General features: G+C 39.5%; 1 protein-coding gene across 1 annotated transcript in view; it reads left to right on the top strand.

The window, feature by feature from the left end:
* The first annotated feature begins 2358 nt into the window (after nucleotides 1–2358).
* LOC137999542 (RNA-binding protein NOB1-like) overlaps nucleotides 2359–15000 on the top strand; it is a 26481-nt gene continuing 13839 nt past the window's right edge. The window contains exons 1-3 of the mRNA XM_068845343.1: nucleotides 2359–2587; nucleotides 9576–9709; nucleotides 10790–10846. Coding sequence (XP_068701444.1) covers nucleotides 2377–2587; nucleotides 9576–9709; nucleotides 10790–10846 — 402 coding nt within the window. The 5' untranslated portion in view covers nucleotides 2359–2376. The remainder of the gene's footprint in view (nucleotides 2588–9575; nucleotides 9710–10789; nucleotides 10847–15000) is intronic.

Here is a 15000-nt window from a genome sequence, read left to right as displayed (position 1 = left end):
AAGCCCAAGGGAAAGGAGGGCTCTCCTTTCGTCAACCGACGCTCCCTTTCCGTTGTTAAATCAAGCTATTGTGAAATTGTCAGGGACTGGGGTAAAGTAAAAACTTGTTGTCAGTTTTCATGTTTGAAGAAGAAGACCGTCGCGCACGCAGTCAATTCGTCACATCTTATCTTTCATATTTCCGCTTCGGAATCTGTAATCAACTCTGGGAAAAAAAAACATTTCGACGAGTCTCAATAGATGAGGAGACGACTACACAAGAGAGAAAGGCACAGAGTTCGACTTCCCCTGTCTTCAGCACGTTGTCTGGTGACCGTCTACTTTTGGCAGGAATTTTGTTATTGATCCGGTCCGTGTTTTGTAAATACGATCCGATCCGATCCGATCCAGTCCGGTCCGGTCCGGTCCGGTCCGATCCTGATTTTGCCAAGGGCTATTTTAACTCGAGACGGACTAAGAACGACTGACCAAAAACGTGTACCACACTAATCGGTGAATGACGTAACGGAAAGGAAATCGTCTTGTGCGATATACCAAAAAGGATAGCTGGGTAGGATAGGATGGTGATAATCAAGTAAATCACAGATTGAATTAACAAGAAAAAACTAATTAATAGGCGATTCATAAAATTCAACAATGACCTGAAAGCTAACCGTAGTAAATAAGTGTTTTGTCTCTCGCTCCTAGCTTTACGGTGATTTTCATTAAAGTTTTCTCCTCTTCTCCTTCCTCGGCTTCTCTCGAGGCTTTCTTTGAATAAATGTCTCAAATTTTGTCCCCTCTTGTCTCATGCTCTTTCGCTTTTCTCCGTATCGACTTTCACCCCGTTGCTCGTCACTGTTGCGATTTCCAGCCAGAAAAACGTGCGTTGCCAAATGCAACGCTGTCACGCGATTTCCCGCCAAGGAAAATAGCGCTTTGCACTATTACCAAAAATAGACTGTCACATGAGCCCCTCACGTAGACTCAGACAAACATTTCGATCTTCTGAAAGGAAATGTATGAGGGCCAGGTAAGCTATATTGAAGGAAAAAAGAAGAAAACTTTATAAATCTGCGGAGTTGGTTTCTAAAAAGGAGGTAAAATGGTTAGTACTAAACACTGTTGATGTAAATCGGACTCACGGTATCTAGATAAAAACCATAAATTATCGAAATCCCTCCCGCAAAGAGTTGGAGGAATCAGGAGATAAAGTCTTCATGCCGCTGCCAAAACCATTGTAAGACATCGTAAGCCTTGGCTAATCGATTGAACGCGGGAATTCTTAACTGTGAAAAATATATATTTGTGCTCTACAAAGGACCCCACAGCAGAAGTTCCTGATGTCCACCAGGAGTAACAAGGAGGTTCATAAAAGGGAAAGTCGCGTACCGCTTCGAATAACAAATTTTTCACATTCTAGTTTTGAAAAACGAACGAGACTTTGAAATACGCCATAAAAATAAAGGATACTCAGAGAGCAGTGTTAAAAGTCATCTCTCTGAACTGAAATTCTCCAACAAAAAGAGGTCATGCACTAGGAGATGAAAACGCACATGTACCACAATTCTGACTTTTGTCACAAAATACCACTCCGCTCACCAGGAAATGGCAACTGATAGAAAATTACCCACATCTAAGAGAAATATTTAACACGCCCCTCATACTACGAAGTATATCGCAAAGAAAAACCCATGAACAGCAGGAGTAGCGTAGGCCCATCGAAACTCAGTCCAACATGGCAGCCTATCGACAGAGTAGAATAGAGAACAGAATTTGCACTATGGTACCATTTCCTTCCAACATCGAACCTTTTTTTGTATTTTCGCCGCAGACCAAGGAACATTATCGATGCTCGGATCAAGGGCGTGGTCACTTCCACTGTTTACATGACCTTATACAGTCCCTCACTCCTTTAAAAAGGTCGTCACGTTTGCCCGTCAATTTCAACCCCCTACACTTAACACCGTTCTAGCCCCTCAATTATGGTCAATTATGTATTGTTCTGGTTCTCTTTCGAGAACAGAGTCAAGAACGCCGTCGACGTCGCTTAAAACGGAAGAGAATGAAGCGAATATTATGCCTCATTTCCCTTGTTTTTTGTCTGAATCACTTGGGGGTCTACAATTTCATGACGTCATCATGACGTCATTAGTGCAAAGCGCTATTGCCCGAACACTCTTGCCCGAACAGGCAGCCTGAACAGGCTCTCCTGCCTCCCCACCTCGAAAGTCTGTAAGGGCGGACGGACGGGCGGGCGGGCGTACGTCACGTCATAACCCAAAAATCTTACCAATAGTGCTCCGCTGGCGCGCTTCGCGCGCATGAGCTCCGCCATAATTTAAATACACTATAATAAGAGATACATGAAGTAGGTATGGAGAGTCGGATAGAAACATGGCAAAGGAAACGCATGGTAAAGTGCAGTTTATTGTGGCAGATTCAGCTGCCTTTCTAAAAAACACACCGATGCATAATATGTGTGAGAATGTATACACAGTTGAGGAAGTTGTAAACGAGATCAGGGACAAGGAAACTCGGCGACGTCTGTCGGTTTTACCTTACAGTCTTCACTTCAAACAGCCGTCTGTTGAGGCACTTCAAGCTGGTAAGCGACAAAGGAAGCTTACAAAGATATTCCTTTGATGTATCGTTCATTGGACTTTTCGGCCAATTATGTCACCCACTATAAATTCGATCTCCAAGGGGTACCAGGAACATTGATGTTAGAATATTAAACAATCGGCTAAACTCTAAAATATCGAATACGTACAGTGTACCCAGCCACTAATTCCTGGGATTTCCCAAGTCCTGTCCTCTTAAAGAACTCAATAAAGTGAGTTTGATGAACGTGATGTGCAGATAATAGGTAGAAGAAAGAAAATTATCCTTGTAAACACAGGCGCCCAAGCTCATTACAGTGTGAGGAATTGACCGACAAAAATAAAAGGATTTGTGTGGGAATCCCGACAAGCTTAAGAAGATAATTATATGAAGGCAAAAAAGTCTCAATTAAAATGCCTCTCTGGGTTGTAAACGGTTGTAATAAAATCCCAAGGCCCAAAACTAAAATTAATTCTCAGGAGTCACCAATTTGAGTCAAATATTCCTGGATAAAATTTTCCCACGGTCACAATTCCACATCAGAATCAATTGGCAAAGGTTGAACTTTCATCTCAATCCACCATCAATGCAATAGCAGTTCTGCGAGCAACATCAGGTAGTAATATTGCAAAAAACAGCTTTCAAAAGATGCGCTTTATCACCAAAGTGGCCATGGCTTTTACTGTTGATAACAAACTGAGCCTTACCAGGGTGGCAGACTGTAGTTTGTCAACCACAATTTATTTATTCCCCAGGATCTCCCAACGCCACTGCATTGACTCAAGCTTTCAAGGAATTAACATTCAAATAAATTTTGTTCTTGTAGGATATCATGCTTCTAATATTTTGTGGCTGGACTTACTGAAGCCAGTGAAATTTAATTATTAGCATCTGAGAGAAAACAGTCATGTTGGGAGACCCAGGGGAAGAAAAAAAATTTCGGTTGACAAACTGCGGGAACAAATTTTATTTGCATGCATGTAATTAATATTAATTCCTTCAAGGCTTGATAAATACAGCTACGATTGTGAACAGCCTAGTTCGTACTTAGCTCTTATTAACCGAGCAGGAGGTCTGTATGGGAGAATCTTGACCGAGGTCGTGAGTACAGACCGAACGCAGTGAGGTCTGTAAACACGACCGAGGTCAAGATTCTCCCATACAGACTGACTAAGCTCGGTTAATAAGATGTTTATTATACGGCAAACAAGAACAATTTAATTCGTTTAATGTAACTGGTTTATACATTAACATTTTGCACACTGACATTTTGCTTGCGAACGGCGATGAGCTGAACTTAATTCTGTCAAAGTTTGCTCGTCATCCTCTCTTTTGTCATCATGCTGTTTGGCACTTTCATAAATAAATATTGGTAGAAAAAAATACTCAATATTTTTGCATTTTAGTTTGCATCTTTTCACCGCAAAACATTACCGGTCTAGATGCCGGTCTAGATGGGAAAATCTAGACCGCGGTCAATATCGATTTTAGCCAATCAAATTCGTGAATTTTGTAGTTCCCAGTCCTCTTGAGACAGAGCCATATAATAAGAAGTCCTATTAACTAATAAAAGTGGTATGAATGCGCAAAAGTTTGTTCACTATGGCTTTCATTGTTGCATCTTTCAACGCTTTCCGGCTTCGCTTTTTTTGAAGTTTGTCGACTCCAAGAGGTGTGACTTTGATTGGACACCAAGACTGTGACAATGCAGTCATGTCGGGAGACCCAGGGGAATAAAGAAATTTGCATTTGACAAACTACAGTCTGCCACCCTGGTAAGGCTCAGTTTGTTATCAATGGTTGAAGCCCTGGCGACTTTTGTTATAAAGCGCATCTTTCGAAAGCTGTTTTGTTGCAATATTACTGCCTCACATTGCTCTCAGGACTGCTACTGTACATGAATTGCGTTGATGGCGGGTTGAGATGAAAGTTCAATCTTTGTCAATTGATTCTGATGTGGAATTGTGACCGTGGGAACATTTTATCCAGGACTATTTGACTCAAATTGGTGGCTCCTGAGAATTTAGTCTCCAGTCTTGGGATTTTATTGTAACTGTTGACAACCCAGAAATTGAAAAATGGCTCAAATTGTGTCGGATCTGGAAAATAACCACACAGGAATAAAGCTACCCACAATGGCAACAAGGTTAGGCTTTTCAATTGAGATTTTTTTATATAATTATCTTCGTGAGCTTTTTATCGGGATTCCCATACAAATCGTTATATTTGTGTCGGCCATGCTCACACTGAGCATGGGGCACCTGTGTTGTAAATCGTTTATGCAAGCCATATTTATTTATTTCAGTACAATACATCAGAGGGTGCTTTCCATTTCACAGAACTGACCGGCCAGACGGGGCATTCGGAAGGATTAACTCTACAACGCCTTCAAATTAACAGCCTTGGAGGACGATATATATTCCTCCAGAAGAATGCAAGGGACTAGCATGCCAGTGTTCCTTAAAATTGTAGCATTTTCTTTGCAAAATGACAGGTCTGCCCAGCCAGTTCTGACAAAAGGAAAGCGCCTAGAGATGTACCGTATTTACCTGTGTATAATACGTGCCTGTGTATAATGCACACCCCAATTTTGGACTGCATTTTGAAAAAAAAATGTTCAAGTAGAAAACAGAGAAATTGTTTATGCAAAACTAGCGTGAGAAAAATCCATTTTCTGGATAAGACAATCTTTTCCGCTACTTACAACAGTAAAAGTAAATAAGCCTATGTAAATTGTTTAGAAACTGAAACCTTCATGCAAAGTCTCAATCGTAGTCACAACTGAACAGTTCTCTCGAGCTGTTCTCCTACACAAGATTCGTCATTGAGAAATTCATCTTAATAGCCGTCCACAAGATCGTCTTGTGTATCATCAAGGTTGTTTATTACTCCATACTTGACAAAATGCGACTCAATCAAAATTCCCGTCGTGACAATCTTCTCTGCGGTGTAATGTTGATGGTTCGGTTCGGCTGCATGTCGAAGATCAGTGGCATTTTGTTTATATTTCCAATAACATGTAGTGGGTAGTTGTGTTCTTTGCAAAGTTTTATAATATAACTGTGAAATCGATGATCTTCAGTGAATTAACAATTCGTAATTTATCAGACCAGCAGTGTAAACTCCGGTGAGTTTCGTGGCCATTTTGATGTTTCAATTAATCACTCAAAAGTGAAGGCTATGTTGTTCATTTAAACCAGAGTTGTTTAAACAGGCAGGTTAATTTATTGGTGGATCTAAATTTTCAACTCTTGGTTAAGCCTTTTACTTTTCAATCAAAAACCAAGGTGTCTTTGTTTATATGCTAATGAGGGATGCACGTCTAAAATAAAGGATTCCGTGTATAATACGCATCTCAATTTCGGAGCTGTTTTATCGGAAAAAAGGGTAAATACAGTATCCAAGTTTTAAAATTTGGGGGTCCTATGGACCTCTTCTTGAAAAAAATTGGGGGTCCATTGCAAAATTTTGGGGCTCCAGCTAATTAATATTCAAGAATAATTATTTAATATTCGATCTGTTTCTTCTTAATTATTGCTACTGCAGTACCCTTTCAGATTTCTAAATTACACAGAAATGAAGTCTTATCCTCCCCTCAATTTCTTTGAAACTGGTGTGCCTGTTGATTCATTGATCAAACTTGATACATGTATGTACATGTATGGGCATGTCAAAGCTCCATAAATCACATTTGAAAACGTCTTTAGGAACTGTACAATACAATACAATACATACTTAATTGACCGCTCCCTATGGGGGCTTTTCAGGGCCAATGAAACAATGAACGAAACAACAACGGTTAAGAATCCCAACTGGCGGGAGGCAAACCGGTTGGCTATTTACAAGTGCAGCTGGGAAGTTGAACCAGGGACTACCAGGATCAAATTCAACGAGTGGTTAGAGCCGGTCTTGAACCCGGCATCTCCGGATTTCAAGGCAAGCGCCCTAACCACTGGGCCACACTGCCTCCACTGCCTAACTGTGTGCTCCAGTTGATACAATGTATGATCTACATAATTATGTAGGCTTCCACAGCTAAAAGCAAAACAAAACTGAATCTCAATTTTTCGCAAAAGAGCTTAATTTATACGTGTATAATACGCATCTCAATTTCGGAGCTGTTTTATTGGAAAAAAGGGTAAATACAGTATCCAAGTTTTAAAATTTGGGGGTCCTATGGACCTCTTCTTGAAAAAAATTGGGGGTCCATTGCAAAATTTTGGGGGTCCAGCTAATTAATATTCAAGAATAATTATTTAATATTCGATCTGTTTCTTCTTAATTATTGCTACTGCAGTACCCTTTCAGATTTCTAAATTACACAGAAATGAAGTCTTATCCTCCCCTCAATTTCTTTGAAACTGGTGTGCCTGTTGATTCATTGATCAAACTTGATACATGTATGTACATGTATGGGCATGTCAAAGCTCCATAAATCACATTTGAAAACGTCTTTAGGAACTGTACAATACAATACAATACATACTTAATTGACCGCTCCCTATGGGGGCTTTTCAGGGCCAATGAAACAATGAACGAAACAACAACGGTTAAGAATCCCAACTGGCGGGAGGCAAACCGGTTGGCTATTTACAAGTGCAGCTGGGAAGTTGAACCAGGGACGACCAGGATCAAATTCAACGAGTGGTTAGAGCCGGTCTTGAACCCGGCATCTCCAGATTTCAAGGCAAGCGCCCTAACCACTGGGCCACACTGCCTCCACTGCCTAACTGTGTGCTCCAGTTGATACAATGTATGATCTACATAATTATGTAGGCTTCCACAGCTAAAAGCAAAACAAAACTGAATTTCAATTTTTCGCAAAAGAGCTTAATTTATTTTAGCAAGTCACACTTGAGGTTTAATAAATTATACAAACAAAAGAGTACCGTAATGATTCGATTTAGTGCCCTCTGCTGGTCATTCTGGCCAACAACAACAATTCCGTTTTCCATTCTCCTTGATCCAGTCACTTTGACCTGTAGTTTGTTCTCATGGCGGGCTTTAGTGTGAACTAGGCATGTCAAAGATAGATCCTTTAATCATCCAGGGGGTTGAACGAATTACATTCAAGCACACGACGTGGTTTGGAATAAGCCTTATAGAGCAGAGAAATGTATGGCTGGTGAAGCCCACTTTTTCACTGCAGCGGGAAACTTGCGTGCTCCACTCCGGAGACAGATAGTTAGTGTATCCTTGTGGCATGGGATGGCTTGGACAAAAGAATAATTATCAATTCATTCAAGAGCTGTGCACTAACCGTTGCAAAGGATGGCTCAAGGTTGTTCAACAAGCCATGAGCGATTCATGTGACAAGGATCCTTGCAACGTGATCACAGAATCCAACATTGAGGATGCTGTACCAGATAGCTTGATAATTGATGCAGGTGACACGGAAGTCATCGGCGTCGAATAGATAACTCATTAACATTCACCGTACCATTCATATGATATTTGTTTCTGCTAAAATGAACAATTCTTTTGAAGTGCCCCTGTGACCAAAAAATCAATATTTTTCTTTGGATTTCAAAACTATGTTACCCACGTTTTCAGCCTTGATTTCAAAAAGACTCCTCTTTATTTTAACTGTAATTTTCCTATTTAATGGTCCGCCATTACTAACATTATGTTCTTGAGAGAGCTGGATCGAGGAGAAAATGACGTCAAAGGCTCACTAGTTTAAGAATGCAATACATGTGTACGCGGCAGAATTAACATGCACCACGGGGGTTTTGGGCTTTCAGACTTTTAAACTCACGCTTTGCATATATAATAAGCTGCGTTCACACACTGAAATTTTAAGCTAGTGAGCCTCTGACGTCACTTTTCCCTGGATCCAACCGTCTGAGGTCCAATCGGTCAGTTTTGAAGGTGAGTAATGGCGGACCATGAAATCCTTACACTCAAAGTAAACGGCCTTTGGATAAAATTTTGCCAGTCAGGTGTTAAGCAAACACACTTTCAAAATCTGAAGGAAAAAAGGAAGTGGTTTTTTTTTATCACAGGGGCACTTTAAAAGTAACCAAACTTTCTACAATTTGTTACTGTTACAGTTTCTGTTATTGTTAGTAATTTTTAATATTTATTAAAGTTTTGTTTTGAACATTTGGTTGTTTCTCAAAAAATTAAATAAACAAGCGCTCTGTCTCGAATAAGTGCCCTCCTTTGAGGTGTCAAATGTAAATGAGGGCACCAGGCGCTAAATCAAATCATAACGGTAATCGTAAACGAATCAACAATGCGGCAGGTCTTTTCTACGGGTAACAGGTAAGGGGTTACCCATTACCTGTTACCTGTTATCCATAGAAAAGACGTGCTGTGGCCAATGTTAATAATCAAGGGATTGAATTTACATTTAAGTTTTGTGTCAAACACGTTATTTTCAACACTAACTCTGAAAAAGTTTTATAATTTGCAAAACAGCAAGTTATGTGCAAAACAAGAACTGAAACGATGACACATGAGCGCCCGGAATTAATATCAACAGGGTCACCCAAAATAAGAATTTTACATACTTCACCGATGGGTTATGTGTCATTTCACTCATGATAAACAAACAAAAGCTTGAAATTCGCTTGGAAAGTGTGCAACAAACTGAACTTTGACTGAAATGTTGAAGTATCATTGGCAAATCGAAAGTGTCGCCAATTGTCTCACATAAAAAACAGCCCAGATAACGTCACGCAACACATGGGATTTCAAACTCCTCAAGCTGGACATATAAATTGTTGGCAAAATGAAATCATTCGACTAAAAAGTCCAAAAAAAAAATAACAGCTTACCTTGAAATTTGAGGAACTCAATCATTTCTCCATAGGGAGAAATGGCATTTGTAATTTGCATAAACATTCGTTTTTTTTTTTCTGCATCCAATTGGACCTTTTGTTCTATATTCTGTGTGTACAAAGAAAAACAAGTGCATCCCAGAATGCAATGATGCACTCTGGATACATCTCTGGTACATGTATCATTGTTATTTTTGTGATTCGCAGTGACTGAATTTTCCAAACTTACTGGAGATTTCAAAACTCTTTCTGCTGTGGATTTGAGAATTCTAGCACTTACTTATCAGCTGGAGAAGGAAAACTGTGGAACAGATCACATAAGGACTACACCATCTAAACAGGTCAGCTGCATGTTCTAGATTGTAATTGAAAAATTAAATGAGACTTGCCAATAGTGTAAAGTTTGATTAAGATTCTACGAGGCATTGGTTGTGGTTGGGTAAGGGAATCACATATTCAGACTTGAGGTTGGCATTGGAAGAGAAAAGCACCTGACATCCCAAGAGAAATAGATTTCTGCATGGGTGGGCATGTGATTCCCTTTTTCCCGACCAGTGACTTATAAACTGAGTCTTCCCCATCTGAGAATGAGACTAACTAATGCCAGACAATTTTACTTGCCGAAGGTGGGGGGGGGGGGGGGGGAAGGGGGGCTTTACATGTGAATGGGTTAACAACATATAGGTCCAATCTAAAACTATGTCTTACACATGTAGATTTTACACATGAAGATTTTACTCTGGCTAATGCCAGACGATAATTTTGCTTGCTGATTGGGGAGGGGGGGGCACTTAAGGTGTGAAGGGGTTGATCAAACTTCAATTTACAGTTAAAGGCCCACCTTCAACCGACAGGCTTTTCGACCGTTTGTTTTTTGTCATGTCATGTCGCATTGCTTATCGTAGCAATCTAATTGGACGAATTTCAGGTTTGTTAAAAAACGACAACGTTTTTATGTTACATGTGGCTAAACGTCATTATCAAGTCAAAATTATTGAAAATTGCAATAAATAAATGTAGTAGAAGAACAATAGTTGATAAGGAGCCTGTATAGTGAAAGAAAGGAACAATGGAAATTAAACAAAAAGTTTGGCATGTATGGAGTCTGTCTGGATATTTAATTTTCACTATTCTTTTCCCACCAGCATCGAAAGGTCACCAGTTCAAACCCCGTCGAAGTCCTGAATTTTTCAGGCTTCTCTACGTAGTTGCTAAAAATTGCGTTCATAACTGCGAGGATCGTAGCTTCACCTGAATATACTTCTGAGTTCTGGTCAGATGTTGTGACCTCGAGAATGACAGCTGCTGAAGCAGCAGTTTCATTGGCCCTGAAAAGCTCCTACAGGGAGTGGTCATTAAGTATATAATTATAATTTACTGTCATTTATTTTTTATCAACATTTTGAGATCTCTCTCTGAAGGTTGGCATCTCTCAGGGTTTCAATGGAAAGGTGGTTCCTGGATTCTATGTTGAAAAGGTGGGTTTTGTTTCAACCGTTTTAACGCCATTGTACTGGCCGCAGGAATAGCAGCATTACACGTGCGTATTATGTCCGCCATATTTCGCGCAAATCACGCGCGCGTTACGCGCGAGTGAAAAAATACATGAAACTATGTGAGAATGATTACACGCAAATTCTTCACAGTGCGTGTAAAATTTTACACGCAGAGTTTTGTGTAAAAGAGGGCAGAATATTCACTGTTGTACATCAATTTGTCGTGGCTTTTTCTCGAAGAAAATGTTGCATGTCTAATTGCCCTCCTGGTTTCCGAAGACTTTATTCAGCTTTTCGTTTCAACATTTTCGCGACAAGTGTCCACTATGGTTGAATAATCAAGACTTGGTTTGAAAGAGTAGGGCATGTAGTTCCCGGTGTTGTGGTCTGTCTACTATGGTGTATCATGGTTGGGAGGGTAAATGCTCGGAGATATTAGCTACACCAAGCTACTCTAAAAATCCGAGGGCACATATGTGGTTGTCTTCTGAATATCACCACGTTTGGCTGGCTCAACGCATGTTTGCATTTGTTTCATTTCGTGTACCGTTTCAGTTTCACTGCTCACCGCCTGTGAATGAGCGCGTCGCCTATCTATTTTAGTATCATACCCGATTTTTTGTTTGCCTTTTTGAACTGCCCACTTGTTTTGAATTCGCTCATTTATTGTCAAACTTTATAACACTTGACAGAAAAAGAAACTTACGAAAACCCGGTATCTTGCATTTGACACAGATGCTTCACTATTTGGCAAGTAAACATGCCTCGGTAACTTACTAGTAATCACGGCGCCCGCTGAATTCCGGTGATGTCACTTTCGATTTTGCGATTTACTTGTGCAGCCAAAACGTACAATAACAAAATTGAACGTAGCAAAATCTCCCAAAATGTTTGTCGCTGATCGTAACTGTACGGTGGCCCACAACTGTCACGGCAAAATAAAATGGTAGCTGTTTATATTCTATATCCACGGTTCAAAATTAATGTTGTTTTCGTGTCGTAAATATGTTATTCTCGAGCAACCGTCCTGGAAACTTCCTTCTGCTCTTTCTAAAAACTGTGTATCAATATTTATTTACTTTTGCATCAATATTTTTTTTTGCATAAAGCAAGCTAACAAAATCCGTACCTTGCTAAGTTCGCATTTGTTAGCGTTAATAGTATTTTCGGTCCAATGCTTCTGTTTTACGAAGGGGTATATGTTTTTGGTCACCCATCCAGACAGTAATCCCGCCGGAGAGGGCTTAACTTTAGTAAACGTTAGTATTACAAAACTGTCAGATGCTCAGAGGGCACGCTTAATTTAAACTTGTGGTGAAAAGAAGTTTATCAACATGTCAGCCCAGAAGCCAATGTTTCTCACTTCCCATTTATTTTCTTCAATCTTTCTGGGTTCAGTACTTTGCTAGTAACCACATGTCTTCTCAGGCTATTTACCCAAAGCTTCTACCATGGCACTACAATGATAGACAATACCAAAACAATATCGTGCACTGTAAGAGCTACATATTACGCAAGGACAGATTTTTTTCCTCGTACGAACGTGTGAGAACCTGTGAGCCAAAGAGCCTCTGCTGGTATGACTTCTGGGTGACCCCTTAAATGGTCTTAATGACCCCCCAATTTGAAGAAATTGTCTGGAACGGTGCACGTACCACAGGCAACCCAGTGTACCCTCACGGAGGGTCTAGTTTACAGTAGTTCAGCTTTATTATAAGTTTTACTTTGCTGTTGTTAAAATGTGATTCGGTCAGTCTACACTGTATTGCTTGGAGGGAATTATTTTTCGCCGATTGCGTTATCATAAGCGCGAAAAGAATCAGAGGACCAGGTTTCAAAATAGCATCCATTTACACACAGCAAAACGTCAACAACATCCACACATAAATGCTACATGTAAATGTATTTATATTTCGTTTCGTGAATATTGACATGTATGCTTAAAGTTATCTACGGTGGCCCAGAAGGGTCACACATGCAAATTAAAAATGTTGCTGCAAATTAAAAAGAGTACATGCAAACTAAATATATTTCCTGCAAATTAAATATAGTACATGCAAATTAAAAATTGCACATGCAAACTAAAAATATTTACCTGCAAATTAAATATAGTACATTCAAATTAGGGTTTCAAAATAGCAAGCATTTACACGCAGCAAAACGTCAACAACATCCACACATAAATACTCCATGCAAATTGACCTAAGATTATTGTGATTTAAGAGTATTAGTGTCTCCTTTTTTAAGAAGCTTAGTGAAAAGTAGTGTTTTTATGCACAAGTCAGGTAAATGAAACACATGTCTATTACTAGTGAAGTACAACTAAGATCATTACTGTATAACAGGTTGAATTCCAGCAACAGTCTCCTTTTGTGGAATGCCTGAATATCCCACTTTTTCCAGCACATCAAGCACCTCATCACATGTCAGTTCAGCTCTCAATTGCTCATCTGTTGTGGCCTTTGATAGCTGAAAACAAATCTTTTTGGTTGTAAAATTTAGGCAAATTGAGAATTTTTTTCTTTTAAGGTGATTCCCTAGTTTAGCATTGCGCATTCCTACTGCGCACGACTTTTGCGTCATCAGCACGCGCACATGAGCGCGCGCGCGTACAAAACATAAGGGATTTCCCTCAAACTAAGCTCGATAGCGAGATAAAAGCTCCTTTTCTCTTAAACGAGCACGGTGACCCCCACTTTTTATTTTATAAATTCAATGAGAACAATATCCGCAATAACTGAGAAAAAATTTGGCAGAAATCTATAGCTACTTTTTTGGCAAATGAAATAAATGCTACAGATAGAGACGTAACGGGCCCAGCAGAGCAAGTCCAAATTATGTTTCCTTTAAAGGATAAAAATATCAATTAATAATGCAGGGTATCTGAAGCCATTTTTTCTGGGACGTAGATGAATAAGCAATCAAAGAAAGTCGAACTCTGTGTGATATAGCACGCCGCATTGAAAAATAATCGATCTTGTTTGTTGTGCACTGAGATAACCAAAAGTCACCTAAATAACCATATTTGTCAGCATCGTGGCATGAAAACAAGCACGGTGACCCCCTCTTTTTATTACCTTTTTAACATCTCCTTGTACTGTAATGTCATCATACCAAGTTTCATCGGAAATCTATGACGGGTTCTTTTACCCGGGAATCACCTTAAAAGAAGTTCAAAAAGGAAGTAAAACACATTTCTCCTTGCAATGTTCTGTCTAAAGTTACAAAGCAATTGGTGTACTTCTGTGCCCTTAAGGATTACAATTACTTTTTTATGCATGTGCTTGTAATGTCGGCTTGATAAAGTTTCTTTCCTGCGGAAAAGGTATTGTTAAATTTTCTGGCCTTTACCTTACTGAAGCACTTTTATTTGCGAAGTTCAGGTGTGGATGTGTTAAAAGTACAATGCAATAAATAAAACAATTTTATTGTTAATTAAAATTGTACTTTTAAAAATAATATCATTCTTAGAGTATACAAGGATGCTAATTTACCCTTTCAGAAGTTGTTCTTAGCAAGGCATCCTGGTTTTCTGATGGAGAAAGAGGCTGGTGACATGAAGTTGGGTGCTGGGCCACCTTGCAATATGGACATCCCCATTGCTTTTCCACATGTTTTAAAGTCGCCTGCATTCAGAGCCACTGTTAAGTTAACAGGTTTCCCACCCTTAAAATATCTTTCCTTAATAATGATTAACAACTCTGAAAAAAAAAACAATGAAAATGAATTAAGTAAAAGAAATTCATTTACAAATGCTTCTGCAAAATTTTGGTGGGATAAAAAGATTATTGTCTGACTGAGCTATTCATGTAACACTTTTTAGTTTGACAAAAATGAACAAACATCTCTTACTTTATTCCCCAATAAGGGGGGTAATTAACAAATTTTTATATGGGAAGGCTGCACCCCGAGGTCCAATGCCTTACCCTTTTATATACCCTCCAGTATACCTTTTATTGACAAATGCTACCCCCTTACACATACCTTGTTTTTATAGAACTTTGCATCCATTTTCACAGACTCCAATGACAGATTTCCCTACCCTGTTATATACCTCAGCTAGTGAAATCCCTACCCTTTCATACCTCAAGCCTGAAAAAAGTACCCGTTTCAGGTGGAGCCTCCCCGTATAGGCA

Source organism: Montipora foliosa, chromosome 1 (assembly GCF_036669935.1).
Source record: "Montipora foliosa isolate CH-2021 chromosome 1, ASM3666993v2, whole genome shotgun sequence".
NCBI lineage: Eukaryota > Metazoa > Cnidaria > Anthozoa > Scleractinia > Acroporidae > Montipora > Montipora foliosa.
This window is presented reverse-complemented; position numbering and strand designations above follow the sequence as displayed.